General features: G+C 45.4%; 2 protein-coding genes across 7 annotated transcripts in view; one reads left to right on the top strand and one right to left on the bottom strand.

The window, feature by feature from the left end:
- Positions 1 to 1,083: 1,083 nt before the first annotated feature.
- Positions 1,084 to 8,622, bottom strand: DBR1 (debranching RNA lariats 1). The gene is made up of 8 exons (XM_084529229.1): positions 8,286 to 8,622; positions 8,080 to 8,204; positions 7,912 to 7,992; positions 6,526 to 6,611; positions 5,066 to 5,290; positions 4,139 to 4,219; positions 3,085 to 3,230; positions 1,084 to 2,542 (listed from the first exon to the last, which is right to left on the bottom strand). The coding sequence occupies exons 1-8, from the start codon at positions 8,480 to 8,482 to the stop codon at positions 1,867 to 1,869; spliced, it is 1,617 nt and encodes a 538-aa protein (XP_084385355.1). The 5' UTR covers positions 8,483 to 8,622; the 3' UTR covers positions 1,084 to 1,866.
- Positions 8,623 to 8,709: 87 nt separating this feature from the next.
- PPP2R3A (protein phosphatase 2 regulatory subunit B''alpha) overlaps positions 8,710 to 16,095 on the top strand; it is a 55,726-nt gene continuing 48,340 nt past the window's right edge. For 4 of the 6 annotated variants that reach the window (XM_084529211.1, XM_084529207.1, XM_084529212.1 and 1 more), the window contains exon 1: positions 11,067 to 11,230. The gene's annotated coding sequence lies outside the window, so the exon portion shown is untranslated. Of the gene's footprint in view, positions 8,873 to 11,066; positions 11,231 to 11,459; positions 11,581 to 16,095 lie in introns of those variants that run through there. The other 2 variants (XM_084529210.1, XM_084529209.1) reach the window with 2 other exon arrangements.

Raw genomic sequence — 16,095 nt, 5'->3', positions numbered from 1 at the left:
AGGAAATGCAGGCATGATTAAAGGTTTTAACATTGCAGACCCAAGACCCTTAAAGATACTGAACTATTTTCAGTAACCGAGGCCACCTTAACAGGTGTTTTAGATAACCTAGGGGTTACACCAAGCTCTCCCAATTCTTAATCACATCTTACCACAGTCCTCTTTGGTGAGTTTGCTGACAGATGAGCAGGCACAGAGATATACAGGAATATTAACAGGGTCCAACTAATCATTTAGTTAACAAGATACTGTCCTCTGGGAAAGGAAAAATAAAAAAAAGAAACCCAGGATGTTAATGGTATCAGCACACCAATATAAAGCCGTTAATCTGAACCATGGAGAGCATTAATTTTGACATATGCCAGTTCTTGAATACTTATATGCATTTAGTTTGCATAGTGACCTGCTGGCAGGAGAGAAACCAAGGTGAATCCCAGAATTTGACTGATTTTAAAGACAGAAGTTGAAGCATTTCCCTGCTACAACTCACAAGTCTATTTTGACTTATTGCTCCCTGTTCAGTTCTCTTTTCCTGTAGGAATGCTTTCTTCTCCATAGCGCTCAGGCCTTAGATGAGTAAAAGCACACGGGAACTACTGCTTATCTCAAGGGCGGCACAGTCATAAGGAATTCCTTCTCTGATTCTGAAAGCTCAGCACAGAACACCAGTAGAAGCTGACTGTAAGGCTAATGAGTCTAATGAGATGCCATGGAACTTAAAAACACTCGTTTTCATTAATTCGGTAAGTTTTGTTATCCTCACAGCATTCTAGGCCAAAACGAGCATGATACGTTTGCTAATTCAGGGAAAACTGAAGAAGAGTAAGAAGAATAAAAAAACCTTCCAAGAAGATCCGAAGGAGAACAGGAGCTGCCCAGCCATAGGTAAAGCCTATGAAGGTACTGGAAAATTCCAGACTGAGCTGTAAGAATTAGGAATTTACATCCTACTGAAAAGATGCATCAGGTGAAAAGGTAGACTAAAGATGATGGTAAGCATTGTTGTCTGAAGCATCAGTCACCTTGCATGAAAATACAACACAGCCTTAATTAGTGAGAATTGAGACAGTGATGACGTCCACGTTTAGAAAGCTGTTCATCGCAAACAGATGCGTTTTAATTTTACGATATGGTTCTCAACTTCTAAGAAACAGCACACAAGTGAGTTTTTAAGAACAGAGATGTTCTCTTGCATGGTCCTCATAAAACCATCATGCCTCAAATTAAGGGACTTGGTTCTGTACCAAAACAGTAAAAGCCAATACTAGACAATACACATTGTTTTGTTTATGACCACGAAGCTTTTCTATGGTATGAATGTCAGCAGAAAAAAAAATCCTCACTCTTCTATTGCTGTTTTGTTATCCTGGGAATTCTACTCTCAAATTTAGTTCACGCAGTTATTGCATATGCTATTTTGTATTAAAAGTTCAGTATAAAACAAGACAAAAGCAATAAAATCAAATAGTTCAGCCTCATAAGTCAGGCATCCTCTCACTTTGACTTGAGTTATAGTTCAAGAGTTCTTTTCCTGTTAAACCAGCACGGTGATTCTTGAATAGCAGTACAGCTCAAGATACATAGTATATATACACTCATAACCAAGAACCTCAGCAAAATCAACTGATTATACATGGGCTTTAAGTCCTTTGACAAAGCACTTTGTTGGAATTGGAAAACCTTGCTTCTGGCTTAGATATTTAATCAAACTAAATATTCTTCCCTGAAAGAGATGCATAGAGCCTCTTCACCTCAAGAAAGTAGTGTAAGATCAAATAATGTTAAAAGCATGAGTAGTTCACCATAGTTCTCACCACCTCTACACAAAGGGGTAGGGAGATAACTTAGTTATGCAACATGTAAGTGTTACTCTGTTTTATCTTCATCCTCTGCAGCATAGATGGCTTGATTCCGTCTCTTGATTTTTTTAATGCCTGTGTTCCCATTTTCATTACCACCAATGCGCTTTAAAGGTCTCTCATTCAAGCTCTTCTCTTCTGCCTGCTTACTCACGCCAGATTTCTCCAGTTCCTCATTATTGGAGTCCATAGCATCGTCAGATGATACTGCCATGGAATCTGGCATGATCCTGATGTCAGAAAAACTTGCAGAAAATTCAGGAGGATGATCAGGGGAAGGATCTACAGAACACGTACTCAAGTCTTCATCACCTCCTTCATCATCCAGCATTATTTCATCGGGATTAATGGATGAAAGTCCAGAATTATCTGTATTATATTCACTGGGTTCCTCTGCTGACCCAGTACTGTCCATCTCTTCCTCTTCCTCCTCCTCCTCATATTCTCGTACTGAGCCCTCTTCTTTAACTTGCTGGATCCTATCATTGATGTCAGTGAGGCCAAACTGGGCACAAAACTCAGTGGTCTGGGGATTGATGGTATGAACTGGTTCCATGTTTTTTTGGGGCTTGCTGGGATCATAACAAGCAGCCGTCAAGGTGAAGTTGCAAGGAATTTTGAGGTTATGATTCAGCTCTTCTAACACCTCCTTGATGGCTTCTTCTGTTACACTGTAATCCCACCTAAATAAGTTCATAAAGTTAACAAAAGTGCAGCTAGTCAAAAGGTATTTTCTGTTCCCACTGCAAATGTACACTTTAGAACATCAGTAACAAATCCGTCTTACAACAGGCAATTTCTCAGCTTCCCCCCTCCCTCCAAGCATTTTACCTTTGGTCAATACTGAGATTCTGCTCTGCACACCAAGGGTCTGCACACGATGCCAACCTACCCGGTATAGCCTGGAAGCCTGATTTTCAGTCTCACAGTGACTGACAAGAAGACTAGTCACCATGTATTTTTTGCCCCTTGAATGGTGTTATCCAAGTCTGCCAAAGAAAACTAACTGCCTGCACAGAGCAGTAAAGAAACTGTAAGCTCTGCAGCACAGCTTTTATCATCCCCTTTGTTTTCCAAAACATTTAGCAAGTCCTACAGACATTAGAGGCTGCAGAATAGAGAAACCCAGCTGTAAAGGATAAGATAGGAAACACAGCTATAAAACGTCAGTACACTTCCAGCCAAGCTAAATCATGTTTTACTCTCTACTTTGCATGATACTTACTTTGCATGGAGGCCGTTATTATCAGGCATATTCCACAAGCTCTGAGTCACATTAATGAGACTGTTGGTGGCCTTAAGGACTGCAATCCACTCAGCATCGTACTCCAGTGAGTCACCTGCAGCAGGATCATGCTCTACATCTATTATCTGTTCAAAACAAGCAAACAAAACAAAGAAAATAAAACCATAAAACAGATTAGGTGAGATATTTCTCTTCAAACTTTAATTGTTTTCTGGTGTTAAGTGCTGTTTTCATGGTACAGAGTTGTAATTAAGTCTGAAGTATGCTAAGCTAATAGCCTCAAACACCCTCTCATGGCAGTCCTACAGAGAAGCCTACAGCAGTAAGGAGGTAAGTGGACGATCGGCAACTAAAGCAGGCTCTCCTGTAACACTTCTGTATTTTAGCTTATAGCAACTCAAAATCAGAGCACCGTCCTCTCCCTACTTCCAGCTACTGGACAGTTACACAACTTAGAAAACAATTTGCTTACTCTTAAATTCATACCTTCTTCTAAGCCAAAAATCATGAAGAATCGACAAGTTTTTCTATGGACATTCTTAGCACAGAATGAGATTAGCATCGATAGTTCTTAAGAACACTTTCAGCAGCTGACCGATTGAAACCCAAGTCACTTTGTCTTCTGTGACACTAACCTCAATCAAGCAATTTGGATTAGCCAAGCTGCACCAGTCAGCTCTGGTTTTAAATAATCCATAAAAGGAATTCAACATTCTAATGTAGTGTAAAATAGAGCTAAGCACAGGTGGACGACCACACTGCTGGAGGCAGTTATTACTGCAGTCCAGTTTTCCTATGGGATTTTAGGTGCAGACTAGCACCCCCATGGACTTCTGCATAGCAAAAGCCCATCATCAGACTCTCATCTTCAAAGGTAGCTAGGGCAATTGGATCCCACCACACATCCTAAAGACAGATAACGAACCATCTTCCCTTTAAGACAAATAACAGCTACTTTAAAGTAAGACTACTGAGATGTTTGACTGCATCTGAACAGCTTGCTATCAGGTAACCTGCTGCACATGGTCATCACCTGCAGGAAGTCTCTGTGAGGCAGACATTTATCCAAAGCCAAAAATTTTGTTGCTTTTGGTAGCTCTTCTTTGGAGTTTGTCTAGGAAACACAAGATGTTAACAGTCATTAGCATTTCTATGAAATTACAGAATTCTACACAAGTTACGTAGAGACTTAAAAACACAATTTACATTAAAATGGTTTCTGAAATAGAGAAGCAGAACAGGATTATTAGAAAGGGATGGAGAGAGAGAGAGAGGACAGACTTTAGCAAATGTCTAACAAAAAGTTGGACACTGAGAACAAGATAAAGCAAGAGACACAGGTCTGCTTCAACCAAGGCAGCTGAACATACCTAGCCTTGATGCCAAAAGAAAAACTTTAAGAGAAGAAGCAGACTTGAGTCCAAAATGTCTAGAGTTACCTTCTAACATCTAATGAATTGCGAATTAGAACAGCATGTCACACCACTTTCAGCAAAAATTCAAATTAAGGAAGAGAAGTTTCAACCTACAGGGACTTTTTTTTGTCTTTACCTAGGCAGCCAATTTCACCTGCCAAGCCTTAGTAAAGGTATCCTCCCGTCCCAGGTTAACCAGTCTGCTTATTTGCTTCTCTATCACTCTTTTGAAGCTGTATCCTTCCCCAGTAAAGCAGGGGAAAAGGGTGCTTTTCTGTAAAATTAAAATTAAGAAGCTTCAAGTGCAGCAACTTCACCTATTTCATGCTGTCCCTGAAGATGAGGTGGTGCCACCACTGATTTGTAACTTCTCTAACTTCCATAAGGCAGTGGTCTTAAGACCACTTAAGATTTTGGGGCTTAAGCGGAATTTTAATTTCTAAGCAAATTCACATTAAGAAGCTGCTTTTCTGGACATGACTACCTGCACTAGAATTCTGAAACATCCTTGGGAAGCATACGCTCTTGGTTTTATTCCCTTTTACCTGGTGTTGCATGAAAGCTGCAAACTTCACGTGGAGATGTGCTGAGAACCAGTAAGTGGGTTTCAGGTGCTGCAGCAGCTCTGAAGCAGCAGGGCTTCCTAAGGTGTTGCTCTCCACTTCTTGACGGAAGAAGGATTTCATTTTAAGAAGCTGCTTCTTGTTTCCATAGTGGTATATGCTCCTTGGCCAGTCATGTGACATAAATATGTCCATTGGGCGCTTTAACTATCATGCCAAAAAAGCATATGGTATAAATCAAACATATGATAAAAGTTTCAAAATTGCACATCACAAGACAGAACATGCATAACGCATCGTGTTCTACTTCAGATCAGATACAGAGCTAGCTGTGACCAGTAACCTCCCTTTCTAGAGCAATGAGTACATCTTTCAGATGGCCTTTGAAGTTGTCAAACGGTAGTAGTCCATTCTGACTACTGTGAAGCATTCTCCATGGATTGTACTACACTTTCTTGGGTCTGTCAGCTGTGTTTTATGTATACTGCCTTGTAAGAGGCAGTGCTGTCAGAGGAAGGCGGTGTGCTTCGTCACAGGAAGCATAAGGCAGCCAGGAGAAGACTTAAAGTTACAACTATAGAGCAAGTTCTCTACACACTATCAGTCATCTTCCTCGTGAATTTTCAAAATCTTTGTTCAGAAGGGATAATGGAACGGCTAAGCACAATATTCCTCCTCAAAGAAAGCACCCCTGAGAAGCCTAGTCAACATCATAAGTACAGCTTGGTTCAATGCTCAATTCATCTCCATCAGCTGTATCAGAACAAAACCGAAGTCTGGTAATAAACTCAGGGAAATGCATCAGATCCTTTATAAGGGCAGAAACCTTTGTCCCATATTCAGCATCCCTGTATCTAAACACTTGAGTCCCCAGTGGCAACCTGAATAATCATTCACAAGATGTTTATAAATACATCTGTTCACACCACAACCTCAGCCAAACAGAGTAGCTCTTGTGACAAAGCAGGGTGTAGGACATGGGTCAAAAACAAAGTTAATCTGTCCTTTACATTTCAAGCTGTGGGGTGAAGAATACTTCAACCGCAGCCTTTTGGGATCATCTCATTCAGATAATTCAATTTGCATTTGTAAACTTTGACTGCACGTTAGACAAGGTTAGACAAGCATGCATCTTCCTAAAGCTGGAACAGAGGTGTACGGCTGGAGTACCTGTCATCCTCTGAACTTTATCCAATCTAACAAACAAAATCTCCCAATTATGCCCGATGCAGATCAAATTTGCCCTTCTACACAAAGCATTAAGGAGACACTCATCAAGTACAGTAGTGAAATCACAGCCTGCATGAAATGGCTTGTCAAGATTAGCTAAGATTTGCTGGCATGATTTGCTGTCTAGTAGTGCACTGTTCAGGACAGCTTTAACATCTCATTTTTAAATTAATTAAAAACATCACTGTTTAAGAAATAATAATTTTGCTAACCTGCTTGAGTTTGAAGACCTCGATGTTCCTCACATGGTAAGCACTTCTAATTGTTTGCTGGTTGTACGGTGGACATTCAAAGTGACCTGAAACATTGAGAAAAGAGTAGGTGCCTGAATCAATGGGTCCCTCCTAACGCTGTTTGCAAGCTGGCTTCTTGGAGTCAGAGACATCTAAAGCAATACCACGTACAAGGCTGCCAGTAATTGAAGGAGATGCTGCATTTCCTTTACGGGGGGCTTACGCTGACAAGCTGTTAGTTTTTATGTGAGGCAAATATGTTGTAAAAATGTCTACAAAACCGAACGTTCCTTCCATTCTATCTTTTTTTTCTTTATGATTACAGAGAATACAGAAAACCAGTTATAGGGGAAGAAAAAAAAAACAACAACATTGCTCAAAGTTTTACTTTAACTCTTAAAACCCAGGCCCTGTCTGAAACAAGTACTTTTTGCCAGAAAAGCTTAAGTACGTCATTCCTGACTGAGATTTTGTGTTGCTCAGGTAAGATAACAGCCCTCCTTGCCTCCCCCTATCCCTTACCTCCACAGTAACACTGCACAGCCACGTGCCACCACATAGAGCTGTTTGCTGCACAGCCATGCAACATAGCTACCTACTTCAGCCAGTTGGTATCATGGTTAGATATGCAAACGTACTGGCACAGCCCGAGAATGGAAGGTAGACAGGAACAAGCAGAAGGCTAGCAGCAACGCAAAATAAAGTTACTTCTTTGATGGTAATGCTAACTACTGAAAGTCTCATCTACTGCAAGCAATATCCAGACATGCAACTGGTTTACTTGGTAACAAAAAAAAAATAATTAATACTGATAGGTATTAAATGGAATCAAGTGTTCCCAACAACTATTCAATACTTTGCAGATTGAAAGCCATCTCCAAAGCTTCTCTGAAGGATATATGTTGATGAACGAGAAAGACTAAGTTATGTGTCTGCTGACACCTGGCATCATTTATGATCAAGTCTCTGGCCACTGATGGTGACTCTTCCACCAAGGACGAGCTCCTGAACACACACATGAAAAATTGAGGGGAACAAATCTCAAGACTTACTGACACTAAGCCTCAGTTCTGGCCAGTCTGTCTGTACAGTATCACACTTATAAATCAACTGTTTTACACACGGAAAACTGAACAGTCTTGTGCTGCACGCTAGAAGGACACTACCATGGAAAAATCAAGATTGTTCCAGCCACAGCATTGAAAAGGCACACTGCTGCTTCCTGCTACGGCTGCCAGGCAGCTACACGGGCCACCTCCAGACCCTCCCCTGCGTTAACCCAAGAGGGGTTTCCAGCATCAGTCGGTTCAGAAGACAGCAGGAGGTGCAGCCAGGGCACGGCGCCCCCCTCCCGCCATGCCGTACCTTTCCGGTAGTCGTGCGACTTGAAGATGCCCGAGATGCCGCCGATCCTCACGCCGCGGAACCGCACGACGCCCGCGTAACCTAGGGCAGAGGGGAGCGCGCCTCGTCACGGCGGGGCCGGGGAAGGGGACAGGGCAGGGAACCGGGCCGGGAGCCGGCCGCGCCTACCCAGGTAGTAGATGTTGGGCGCCACCCAGCCGCCGTAGGGCAGCTCCTGCAGGTGGTTGGAAGCCTCGTGGTTGCCGCCGATGAAGACGGTGAGGACCGGAGCCTTCTTCTCACCGGAGTAGTACCTGCGGGGACACGACAGCTGCGGCGGCGGGGCCGGGTTGGGCCGGGTCTGGCCGAGCCGGGCCGGGCCGCGCCGCGCTCACCGATAGAAGCTCTGCATGTGGCGATACTTGGCCGGCACGGCCATGCAGCGCAAGTCCGCCTCGTTGCGCACGGCCTGGAAGTCTCCGCAGCAGAGCAGCAGGTCGGGCCGCACGCCGTGCCGCCGCTGCAGCAGCTCCAGCGTCTCGTACAGCTTGTCCAGGGCGCCATGGCAGCACCCGGCCACCGCCACCTTCATGGCCGCCGCCTCGGCACCGCGCACGCGCCGCGCACGCCCAGCGCGCCACGCAAAGTGCGTACGGCGAGCGGCCCGCCCGATCGCACTCCGCGGAGCGCGGTACGCAGAATGCGTAAGGCGAGCGACCCGCCCGGGCAGCCCCGCGCTGTGGAGAGCGCCCAGCTTCTCGTCCCGAGAGGCGGCGAATCCGTGTCAAGTAATAAAACCGCTCCAAGTTTTTTCCACTGTATTATTTTTTTTTAAACAATCTTGAGGGATTGAATAACGTTATGATCGCATAGTTAAGCGTTAACTTGCTGCTCCATACCCTGTAATCATGGAATGAAGCGGACATTCCTGTCCCCCTACAGCAGCAAATACCACACGCCAGCCTCTTTCCATACTCAGAAAGTAAGTGTTCTCTTAACACATTTCATAATTTCACAATATTGGGTTACTGTGTGTTCTTTGGGGCTCTCGTCCAAGCCCAGCTGGGATGAAGGGAAAAGTTCTCTGAGCCTTCAATGCCCACTAGTCCTTTGAGTAAGAACACAGCAAAGTGCTCGGAGGTGTACCCAACCCTTTCAGTAACTGTTGCTGAAACTTACCCAGGTGTTGTGTGAGAGCTCGGTCAGCTCATCACATCTCCTGGGAAGGTTTTCCAGCTTCTCTGAGGACAAGCAGCAGCCCTTCACATTTGCCACACCTCAGACTTCCTAGAAGGGTGCAGGTGAAAGAGAAATGTCCATGAGTCTCTGGAAAATACCGACTTACTCAGAATACACCATCCTGGGCAGCTCCCCAGGACTGCCAGGAGATGCCTCCTTACTCCACTTCCTACAGCCAGCCAGGTCTTCACTTTTTCTTTCCCAAGACAGCCCTACCCTTTCCTGCCTTCCCAACCATGTCCACAGCCAGTCAAGGTTAACTGACACTATAATTGTAATTCTTGGTTTTGTTAGTTCTGGCTCATTTCTCATAATCCATGTGCCATTTATCCCCAGTAAATTGGTGTACAGCTGAGTCTGCAAGGGTTTTTTAGATTTTTTTTTTATGCTGTAGCATTTTAGTATTTTTGCACTATTCATTATGCATCTTAACGTACCAAATTTATGTGTGGATGTTGACTGAGTAAAACCGCTCTGAACTTTCCGCAGCAGTCAGACCACAAAGGGAGGCAGTCACACTACTATTTACAGGGTAAGTAATGGCAAGTTAATGCTTAACTCTTTTATTGTTATTATGTTCAGTCATTCAAGACTGTTAAAAAAAAAAAATGACTGAAGTGCAGCCCACTTCCACCACATGACTAATACTCCTTGGGTTATGGATAGGGCTTTGCAGTGGCCATTTTCTTGCCTGGATGTGGTTGTGCACATCTCTCATGGCTGCATGTCCAGTCCTACAATGGAGGGCCTGCACTTCTCTTAAGTGACCAAATCCTGTCCTGTGTGAGAGGGGAAGGAACTACAAGGCCACAAAAAGAGTCTCAAGAAACAGGTTCAGATCAGTGGGTTGTTTGGGTGTGAGGTATTTGCCCTTTAGGCTGTTGCCTGCCTATACCAACCTGTACATTGTTTGTTTGTTTGTTCGTTTTTTTTTTCCTGAGCTGACAGTGGTACTTTAGAGCCATAGAAGTAGCTTGGTGTTTATATCTCCAAAGAGATTAAAAAGAACAAAAGGTATTCTGAGGGGCTGGGGATGACAGGATTGCATCCCTCACATCTGAGAACAGAATGGGAGAAACTTGGAGACTTTCCTGTCAAACGCTTGCTAGCACTTTTAGAAGGTACCAAAATGCACTTAGAAGATACTAAAGTGAAGAGAAAAGCAAAAGGGAGGTATGTTTGGCTGACTTTTTGGGAGGAATGGTGTGGCTGAAAAGAGGTACAAGGGGGAGGCGGTGAGAGGGTGACAGTTTATGTGCTTGTGAAGGAGGGGGAGATTTAATGGAGGTGTGAAAGGGGAATCAGAGGTGTTCCTGCTGAGGCTGAAATGTCCCTGTAAGCTGTGAGGGAGTGAGGTGGGCTAGAGGGTTGGTATGTATGTGCCACAGAAGGAAGAGGGTGCTGCAACCAAACAAGACTTCAGAGATCACCTGAGGAGAAAAACCCATGAGGTTGGCCTAAACACCACCAGACTTACCTGCAACGACGTTTGGGCGTCTTGGGGCGCCTCCTCCCCCAGCATTGTCTGGTAACTGCGGCACCAAACCACGACCTGCAGCACACACACCGCCAGCGCAGGGCCCCCCGCTGAGGAGCGGCGGTTGCGGGCGCCCTGTGGCTCCCCTGCCTCTCGCTTTTCCCCCTTCCACAGGCACCCAGCGCCCAGCACGCCGTTTTGCTGGTGGGTGCCAGCAGCCTAGAGCCGCAGCGGGCTCCGCTGGGTTTTTACAACGGCTGAGGGAAAAAAAAACAAAAACAAAAAGCAAACAGCAAGCCGCGGAGGGGGGCGGCGTGCGGAGAGGAGCGGGTCGCTGAGGCGAGGAGGAGCCGAGGGCGGGAAGGGAGGGCCGCGTCCTCCTCCTCCTCCTCCTCCTCCTCCTCCTCCTCCTCCTCCTCCTCCCCGTCCTCCCCTCAGCGCGGGCAGCGCCATTCCGCCGCCTGCCCCTCACAGCCCGGCCTCAGCCTGCAGCCCGTGGCCGCCCGCCCGCCCTCCCGCCGCGCCTCCGGGGCGGGGACCCCGCTGCGCGGAAGGGGCCGGCGGGGCCGGGCAGCACGAACGACGCGCCCGGTGCCGGCATGGGACGGGGAGCTGCCCGGGCGGGTAGGTGTGGCGGCACCGGGGGCCGAGCGGCCGCCTCCCCTCAGCCCGGCGGCGGGGCGAGGGGGGCCGGGGCCCCGCGTGGGGTCTGCCCGTAGCGGCGGTGGCGGCGTCGAGGCGGCCGGGGAAAGGAGCGGGGAGGCGGCCGGGGGCAGCCCGCGGGCTTCGGGGGGTCCCGGGTCGCCCAGCTTGGAGGCGGGGAGGAGGGGGAGCCCCGGGGTGCAGGAGGGGGGCAGCGCAGCCATCGCCCCGCGGTGCCGCTGCTCCTTCCCCTGCCCTGTGACCGCCCGCCGGTTGCCCCGGGACCCTAGGGTGCCTCTGGACCTTTGGTCTCTCGTTCCGGGCAGCCGTTGGTACGTGGTCAGGAAAGCAGGGTTTGTTTTTTAATTATTTCCTAGCAAGCCAGAGAAAAATTGCCCGTGAGCAAGAAAGGGAACGGCTTTGGCTGCTAGGCTCCTTGGTTCGCTGGGAGGCAAATCCAAGATTAAGTTGGGCATAAACTTGTAAAAATGTGATTGAATAATGGAATAACTTACTGAAGGATGTGTTCCTGCTGGAGTAAGTCTCTCTGAAGGTCATTGCAGACTGTGCTGGTCCCAAGTAATGTAAATATTAAGTCCGGGACTAATTTTATTACCTCTGCTCTTCACACTAAAGAAGGAAGCCCTGGAAGATGTGCTGCTCTGTGCCCTGATCTCCCTGGGAAAGGCAGGCTGGCAGTGCTTGGGACTCCCTGTCAGATAGTCCCCAGGCTGTTTGCTGCTGAAAGGCTGCCTCAAAGGCCGGCTGTGTTTTTGTTGGGGGTATTCTCATGGCTTTACCTGGTAGGATCTGATGCCTGCTTCAAGAAATAAACTTTCCAGGCATTTCTTTAAAATAGCTCTCTTTTCTTGATTATTTCGTGACTCTCTTGAGCCTGGTTGGTCTGTTTTCAAATGTTACAGAGAGGGAACTTATTCTCGTGAAAACTATGAGGAGATTGACAGTACTGTTAGACTTCACTTGGTTTTATACAGTTATTTAGTTGATGTCCGCTGGATTCTGAGAAGTTGAAGCAACAATTAATTGTATTTAAAATAACAGAGTTAAAAGTCGAAGTTCCCTGATGGCACGTAGCCAGTTTCCATTACCCAGACCTTTGCAACCGCTGTTGTGTGTCCTATTATTTTGTACCCACGATTTGCACAGAGGCACAGCATGGAAGGTACCTGTGGTTAAAACTCCTCGGTGTAAAGTTAACTGATACGTGACCGCTGAGTCCTGGAGAGATGCACTGGTAAAGCATGTTTCAGCTCCTTCAGCTGCAGCCTGCGGAGTAGACGATGAGCGTTGTGGCTCAGGCAGTCCAGAGGTTGCTGTAGTGGAGCCCTGTGCTCAGACACCCCCTGTCAGTAGCCATGGAGGTGTAACTATAATGATGCACACTGCAGGTTGGTTTTTCAATATTTTTTTTCTGTAAGTACCTTTCCCCATCCTTCCTGCAACCCACAGAAAACATAACTTTGAACAGTAACTCTGAATTTGGGATATCTTGGTAAAGTACAGAGGTTCTCTGGAGTTTTAACTCATTTTCTTTGTACAAATGCTTGCTGATACAATCTTAAATGAGCACATGCTATTTTTTCCCCATGCAACTAGGTTTTCTCCTGTTATACAGAACTGTACTTCTCTGAAGACTAAATTAGAGGTTGGAACTTGTGCTCCAGTTCTGGCAGAAACTGGACAGTGAAGTTGAACTGTGGGAGGAAATGGATTTTCTTATTTGTAGTTAAGGCAGTTAAGTTCTGTCTTACAGGACTGGGTTCATGTGTGTTACAGGACAAGCTTCTTCCCCCAGACTTTACAGTTGTGTTTGCCCTCCTGTGTAGGTCTTTGGATCGGATTTGCAGAGTCTCTGTAGGGGCAGTTGCAACAGGAGGTGCTGTGCTTTGACTACGTGAAACTTTCTGTAATGCCGCGTGCCTTTAGCAGTTCAGGCAAGGCACTGAAAATTGATGTATTCCCTTCTTTGCCACAGTTCTTACTGGGTAAAATGAAGATAATGCTCCCTCATTAGTGAAAAGTTGTGGAAATAAGGTAATGTTTAAGAAGCATTTAAATACTATACTGATAAGAGAAATTAATCACTCTGCAGACTAGCGTATGAACAGGATGTAGTAAGCGATAGCTGAGGTCACACATGTAAGCAAGCTTGTTAAAAATGACTTCATTTTAATAAATATTCATTTATATTCATGAATATAAACATTGCTGTTCACTGAAATTAGATGATGGGATTCTTTGCACTTGGTAGGCTTTCAGCTTCTTCCGTGTATCGCTTGTCCTTTTCATCTGCTACTTTTTAAACTGAGAGAAATGAATAGAAGTTCTTTCTGGGTTTGTTTTGTAAAGCTCCCTGGGTTAGTAAAGATACAGGGGGAACGACTTCCTCTGCCTTGCTGAGAGGTCAGGCTGAAGCACCCTTGGTTTTCCTTGGTGGAGGGAAGGGGATGGAAAAGTTAAGCTTCCTTAAATTACTTGTTGCTTTGATCACGCTGATCTGTGCCTCTGGTGTGGCTTATCCGAGTCATAAGCAGTAAATGCTGTAGCAGTGCCAGACTGCCTGAATGCTGGGACATGCTGTACCTTTTGGCCTAATTTGTTACATTTCAACAGCTGCTCGTCTTCGGAGCATGAGCAGAGGCTGGCAGGAATGGGCTTGTGGAAGGTATGACTGGTGGAAATGACTGCTTGCTCTTTATTCCTGTGATTATGCCTCAGAGGAGAGGATGGGCGTGCAGCATGGATCCGGAGCGTTTCTCCCAAGCTTGGCATTTTCACTCTTCTCACTGCTGACCTGCAGATGTACGGTAATCCAGCTGGAGCCAGGCTGGCAACTAAGGCTACCCTGGAGAAACGGATTCTCACCTTAGACAGAGAGCTCTGCCCACAATCTCGGTATAAGTAAATAGAGTAACGTGATACAGATGAGGCACGCTGTCAGATAGGGCAGCAATGAGAAGTATATAAGCCATGAATGGAGGGGTGATAAAGGAAAATATTTTTATTAAGTTAAAAATTTGGGTTAGTCTGCCTGCAGGGGGAATTTCGCCTCACTTGTAAGTTTCAAAGATGGTTTTGGGGAATCTGTAGATGGTAACCTCTGTCTGCAACTGAAGGAATGCCATCTTGGACACAACTTTTCCTTTCTTTTCTCAACACTTTAATAAGAATCACTTCAATTTGTAAAAAACAAAAATTAATTGGATACTGTTAACACTAACTTAACTGTTTAGAGGGAAAAAATGTTTCTTGCTAATATGAAATTATATTTTTCCATATAAGGTTATAAACAGTCAAGAGACACATTACTTAATCAAGCTGGCTTTCTGACCTCTGTCCTGAGCCTTGCTAATGATGTGGTTTTGAATCTCTTCCACCTTCAGTGTCTTCTGGTTGGTCACCTTATTTTCTGTCAGCATAACTAAGTAGGGTTTATGCTTACAGTTTTTTTTACTTTTGCTTTGTTAAGCTTCAACATGTTTGTTAGTATATTGGGGCCTGCTAAATGAGCTAAGATTAACTGATATTGCTCCCCGTGTCTGTTAGAAATAATTAGTTGGCAAATTATTTACACTTAGCGAGTTATTATGTCAAAAATTGTGTGAGCTTTTACTCTCCTGCTGTCTCCTTTGTATAACTGGAAACCAGTCTCCTGGGACACCTTCCTGTCTGGGCAGTTTCAGTTCCAAGCCTCTATGCAAAAGGAAAGTTGAAGAAAGGTATTCCTGAAAAACTGAAGAGAGTGAAATCTTTCTTGAGGACAGTAACTGCCCCACTCCCACAACTGATACCCAGAACAAAAAGCTTATCAAGGCCCATACGCTGGTTCTTCACAGCAGAGTTCCTCATATACTGGTGTCCAGGGCCCCTGCGACTTGATGCTTGTGAAGGGTAGAGCAGCGCCGGCATGCTAGATAACCTGAAGGAATCACACGGAGTAGCTCGGTGCTCACTGACCACATCGGTATTTTAGAACAATAGTTCAGCATCTAGTGCCGAGTTTATTTTCAAGAGCAGCGTAGACCACTGTTATTGATACCAAATCTTCTTGAGTGTTGGGTTTCTTTTCCACAGCTGCTGTGAACAGAGAGGTTGTTTTTAAGGTAGAGTTGGGTGGTGGTGGTGGTGTTTTTAAAGGTAAAGCTACTGAAACAGAGATTTCCTGGTGTGAAAATTGACTTCTCCAAATCCATATTGACTGCAAAGCAGTGTTACCATCCTGCCGCAGACAGTGACTCTCAAGGTCATGTCTACTTGGAAGCCAGCCTTGATTAGTCCTCCCAGTGCAGTGACCTTCGTGTTTTGCTGCATGAATGCAGAAGTCTCACTTCAGCTGGTGAAATTGGGGGGTCAGAAGCTATTTGACAAGAAAGAGTAAAAGATAAATGAGCAAGTAGTCCACTTGTTATGGATTTCTTGAGAGAATTTGAAGTTCTTTATTAATATTTCTTAAAGGAAATAAACTGCCATGCAGTAGGAGTATAAGTTTTTCATTAATTAATACCTAGTTAAAGTGTAGGAAGAACTGTCAGTTTTTCTAGTGAAGAGTAATGACTAGAGGAGTCCCAGGGAAATCTGTAGTCAGGCTTGTGTTGCTCAACACAGTTACAAATGATCTGGAAGAGAGACTGACTAATGAAGTGACAGTATATGCTAAGAATTGCAGAATTAGGGTAGCAGAAACAAAAGATGACTGGAGTTGCAGGAGGTTCTCACGATTCTTGGTGGTAATTTTTGACGGAGTATTAGAACAGGACCCCTTGATTCCCCAGCACTTTCTGCATCCGCAGCATCCTTTGATGGGCTTTTCACAGGTTTGCTGCACG

The sequence above is a fragment of the Aythya ferina genome (genome assembly GCF_964211825.1).
Source record: "Aythya ferina genome assembly, chromosome: 9".
Taxonomy (NCBI): Eukaryota; Metazoa; Chordata; class Aves; order Anseriformes; family Anatidae; genus Aythya; species Aythya ferina.
The sequence above is the reverse complement of the archived record's forward strand: the minus strand, read 5'-3'. Positions and strand labels throughout refer to the sequence as shown.